The sequence below is a fragment of the Triturus cristatus genome, chromosome 11, assembly GCF_964204655.1.
Source record: "Triturus cristatus chromosome 11, aTriCri1.1, whole genome shotgun sequence".
Taxonomy (NCBI): domain Eukaryota; kingdom Metazoa; phylum Chordata; class Amphibia; order Caudata; family Salamandridae; genus Triturus; species Triturus cristatus.
The window spans coordinates 342,405,063-342,410,067 of NC_140594.1; the positions used below are offsets into that span (position 1 = coordinate 342,405,063).

Sequence of the window (5,005 nt, forward strand, 5' to 3'; positions counted from 1 at the left end):
GTGTCAATTCCCTGACTGCAGCCATTTCGTCTGTCCTATCCCAACCACCCTCCCACACCACCTTCGATGTCTCCCCCTGTCCATTGTGCCACTCTGTTTCCCCCTGTACTCCTCGTGTGTCCCAACCCCGTGTGGTGCAAGGTCCTGCACCGGCCAGCCAGGAGCCTGCCTCTGACTCAGAGGATCTGAACATTGTGCAAATTGAGAATGACCAGAAGGACACTTGACCTGTTGGACAGAATTTTGTTTTTGGACAAATATTTACTTTGCCCCTTGTATATAGACTGGCGCCCCTGATGCTCCCAGACGTGTTATTTTTATGTTGCCCCACCCCACTCCAAGTTCTCTTCTCGTTCTGTATTAAAAACATCATTTGTTTTCCTTTATCCTTTCCAAACGAACTGTTGGATTTCTAATCCCACACTTTTTCCCCAAAAATTTTATTTTGAATCATATTTCTCTATCTTGTTTAACTTCATTGTGAATGTCTTGTACAAAATATGGACATATATTTTGCGAGTTATTTGCTCTGCACATGAGAGTTTGTTGTAATGATGGGTTTACACTTGTACATGTGTCATGCACACACATACATCCTCACATCTCTAGGCCACCACAATTAGTAAACATTTGCCTATCAGGACATTTTACACAAGACAGTCTTGACTTGTGATGAGATTTTCTTTTTAATTACACATATTCACACTGGACAATATTTTTTTGATGTGATCAATGAGGATCGTGCTTGCAAGTGCACAAATTTGGAGGTGAGGATCGCTGTGAGGGATTATGTCAGGGTTGTCGCCGAGTTGCAGGTTGGTGTGGTGCATGTGCCTGTACAGGGTGAAGTTCATGTGCAGGGGCAGATGGTGTCTATACAGTTGGTGTTTGTGCATAGACAGGGGGTGGTTGTGGCTGTTCAGGGGTGGTGGTGGATGCACAGGTGTGGGGAGTGCCTGTTCAGTGGGTGGTGGTGGATGTGCAGGTAGGAGGAGTGCCTGGATAGGGGGTGGTGGTGGGTGTTTATCCTTGCTGTGGTCCTGTGCAGTTTGAGGTACAGGTGTGTGGGTATGATGTGCTGCATGAAGATGTGATGGCTCCCCTCCCTACGTTGACTGTGAAGGGAGACTATAGATCACTTTCAGCATGCCCTCTATCATCATCTTCATGGCCAAGGCATGGTGTCTTGCACTCTCTTCCCTTTGGATGGATATCATGTCTCTGATATTCTTGGACATGTCTTGCAAAGATATATCCATCCTGTCCAAAACATGGGTCAGTCCGTCCACCACCTGAGGGGTTTTTGAACATGTCCTGCAGGGCCTGAGACATGTCTGACAGAATAGCCCCTATTAGATTCAAGAAAACAGTGGTTCCTGTGGAATAATACTATCTATTGAGATGCACAATCACAATGTAGAGGGCTTGAGTAATGTCAGAGGGGGAAGAAACCACATACACAATTGGTTCAGTTTATCACAGTTATATTTATATTTTTCAAAAAAGGAAGGTTCTTACCTAATAATCGCTTTCAAAAGGGGTAGGTGAAAGGTATATTTGCAGCCGTCAATGTTGTTGACAAGATCCTGTAAATGACAGGAATCATATTAAATCATCTATTTAAGAGGTCGCAATAGTGCGAGGGAAAGCAGTGGCGCGGCCATTTCTTACCCGGATTTCGATTGAAGAGATCCCCACAGCGCGTGACGGTCCAACGCGCAGACGGCAAAGCAGCGTAAGTCTGCTCTGCTCAGAGGTCCGATGACAGTGAGCGGCTGGAACCGCCGCCACTATAAGCAGCGAGACCCCACACCACGTATAGGGTCGAAACGTCTTCGACAGCAAAGAGAAAGCGAACCATTACTCAGCACATATCATTGTATCGAGCTGCTGTTCACCATATATATATGTGATAATGGTCGACTTGTGTAGAACTTTGGAAACCTTGTAAAAATTGTCACAACTTTCACTATTGTCTTGGGTTCACACAAATGTTCTTTATTTTTCTCATTGTAGATATCCTTTTCCTTTTTTGAAAAATATAAACATAACTGTGATATACTGAACCATTGGTGTATGTGGTTTCTTCCCCCTCTGACATTACTCAAGCCCTCTACATTCTGATTGTGCATCCCATTATCAAAATAGATAGTACTATTCCACAGGAACCACTGTTTTCTTGAATCTAATACTTACCCTGGTTCCTTAGTGAGTAGGGTTCCCCTATTCTATCTCTCGAGGATAGCCCCTATGGCATGAATGTCATGCTTCACTTCTGCCTGCTGTTGGAAGAAGTCCTGCTGCCACTGCCCACCATAGCCAGGTGCAGGCCCTCTCTGCAGGGGTCGGCTATGGATGAGACGGCCAGATCGAACTGCAGGGGGCGGGTGGCAGGTGGAAGCATGTGAATAGGAGAATGGTATCCAGGGGATACCTGCACCACAACAGGGTTGGTACTTCCCTCAGATGGTGGATAGAATGCCTGGGGTGCACTGTATAGGGAGGAGCTTGTAGGGGAACCACCACATCTGTACTGGATGTGAGGACTGTGAGGGAGTGATGTATGTGTTGGGGTGCTTGTGAGATGTAGCTTGTTAGTTCTATGCTGAGGACAGGCAATCTTTCTTTGTTGAGGCTGAGGCACTTTGCTGGGTGGAGGTTGTGAGGCCTTGCCAAATTTGGCCGACGTGGGAAATTTTCTGTCCATTGACTCTGAATCGTCAGCCTCTGAGAGGATGTATCGATAATCATCAGCATCGTCAAATTCTTTAGTCCCCTCAGGTACTTCATCCTTCTCCTCTTGCACAGTACTTGCAGCCGACATTACTGCTTGCAGGAGCAGTGGATTTTTGCCTTTGATTGCCCGTCGCCCAAAACTGATGGAAGGTCCATCCTCCTTAACGTCATCATCACCTGGAACACAGAGGTTGCAACAGGATAAGTAATTGACATAGTATAGGATGTGGTGCAACACAAGGATTGGTTTTACTGTACTTCACATCAACAGATGAAGCACATGTGACCTAGTTTAGGTACCCCTACATGTGACAGCTCACACCATAGCACTGAGGTGTGGAACGGAGGTGTACAATGCACAAGCAAACTCACCAGCTCTAGCCACAGCTTTGTGTCCCTTTGCAATCCCCCCTGATGTTAGCTGCTGCACTTGGCTCCTCATAGGTGTACTTGATGGAGCGGTCCCCGATCCAGCAGCTGGAGAAGCAAGTGACACCATACTCAGTGATCTGTATTATTAATTTACAAATAGGCACATGTGACACTTCTAAAAATGAAATGGTATGTATGTAACTTTATAAACACCGATTGCAGATTCTATGCAGAAGGGGATTTGGATCTTTGTCATGGTTTTGGAATCTATGATAGGGAAACACTTCACACCACACTTCTCTGATGGACAGGTATGAGAGGGTTTCACTGCTGTGGCCAGGATGTCTTGCTTTCCCCGGGATGGTGTTTTATGCTGCACTGGTGTCATCCTGTCAGCAGCTGTGATAAGACATACATATCCATATTTCAGTACACCAGATGGTAGCTATGAGCTAACATGTATGTGTCATTCTCAATGACCATTGATATGATATTCCTGGCAAATGTGCAGGATGTTTACGTCGTGGACTTTACATGTGGGCCACTGCTCACATGCAGCAGTTGTTAGCTGTTACCTCCACACAGCACTGACATCAATGAGATGACACATCAACAGACAAACGTGTATGAGAAGGTTACTGATATTTGAAAGAAGGGAATAAATAAGCAGGACGCCTCCATATTACATTGATTATACCTTCACCGTTAAGATCATCATGCCTCATGAGAATGGTGTTGTCTGTTGACAAGTCGAAAGGAGTGTACATCACCAGGCTGACCAGTTTCACATTTGCACATCAGATCAAACATTGCATTGCAGAGTTCATATGTGAGATGTGCAATAGTCAGGTACATTTTGTGGCTCATTTGTGCTTTCCCACACATGAAATCACAAAGCTCATTTTGGACTGAGAGATATCAAATTTGTTATGTCCATCCTTTGAGTGTCCACTGTTCCCATAATCCATTTACAAGATCATGGTATTACTTAGCTGACAACAGATGATGCCTTGTACAGCAGACATCCCAACGTCATATATTATACGCTTGCTTATATAGGTTAATACAGTAGAAGAGGAGGCAAGCAGAATGCAACATTTGACTAGGATCCCACATTGTGGGTAAGTTGAGAAACTTTGATGGTTGCCGCCTACACAGGATTTGTGTTGGGCTTTTCAGCCAGGAGATTTGAAAATGTAACTTCCTCAAGATTCACCTTAGCAGCCCATACATCCATCACAAAAGTACACAACTGGCATCAGTGTGACCCTCATCCACATCAATTCCAATAGGATTTGTCCATTGATATTTTACAAGATAGTTTCATATCGTTGAATTACAATCCAGTTGTGTCTAGTACACTTCATATGATACTATATACTATGTGATGTCCATTCTGCACTAACCTGGAATACATTTTGTGTCATCCTTTCACTCTGGTGATCTGGTATGTGGTTAAATGCCATATTTAGGGATGTTGGGATACAGGACAATGGTGGTGTAGAACACATACAACATACAGCGGAGATTAAAGGCACATTTCATGAGCATGAGCATTCAGGTACATTATTCTTGGTTTTTCTTACCATGGCCCGTACCTGCCCAGTGTGTAGTCCCTGATCAGATGTCACAGCCAACCTTGTAGCAGAGGTAAATGGGGGTACTTGAATCTGGGACGACATCATTGGACCTACAATGATAAGTGTGTTTGCAACCTTACATTTCAGCTGCCACATGTGATGCACTCAATTTCAGGCACAAAGGATAAGCACAAACAGTGTGGGCACTACCTTTGCAGAAGTGTGTGGAACTAAATATGATTGATCCTACATTCAACTTATAATGGCTCCACTGCCTAGAAGTGAAGTCTATCAAATTGACACCACAACAATTCCTA

General features: G+C 44.5%; 1 protein-coding gene across 1 annotated transcript; it reads right to left on the reverse strand.

The window, feature by feature from the left end:
* Positions 1-667: 667 nt before the first annotated feature.
* Positions 668-4,798, reverse strand: LOC146784147 (uncharacterized). The gene is made up of 3 exons (XM_085633467.1): positions 4,695-4,798; positions 3,109-3,213; positions 668-2,913 (listed from the first exon to the last, which is right to left on the reverse strand). The coding sequence occupies exons 2-3, from the start codon at positions 3,176-3,178 to the stop codon at positions 2,270-2,272; spliced, it is 714 nt and encodes a 237-aa protein (XP_085489593.1). The 5' UTR covers positions 3,179-3,213; positions 4,695-4,798; the 3' UTR covers positions 668-2,269.
* Between the last annotated feature and the right edge of the window lie 207 nt (positions 4,799-5,005).

Bases quoted from the DNA above. Each gene is read 5' to 3' on its own strand.
- LOC146784147 (XM_085633467.1), bottom strand. From the start codon at position 3,178: ATGAGGAGCCAAGTGCAGCAGCTAACATCAGGGGGGATTGCAAAGGGA. The intron at 2,914-3,108 runs GTGAGTTTGCTT...TCTGTGTTCCAG, and splicing joins CAAAGCTGTGGCTAGAGCTG to GTGATGATGACGTTAAGGAG.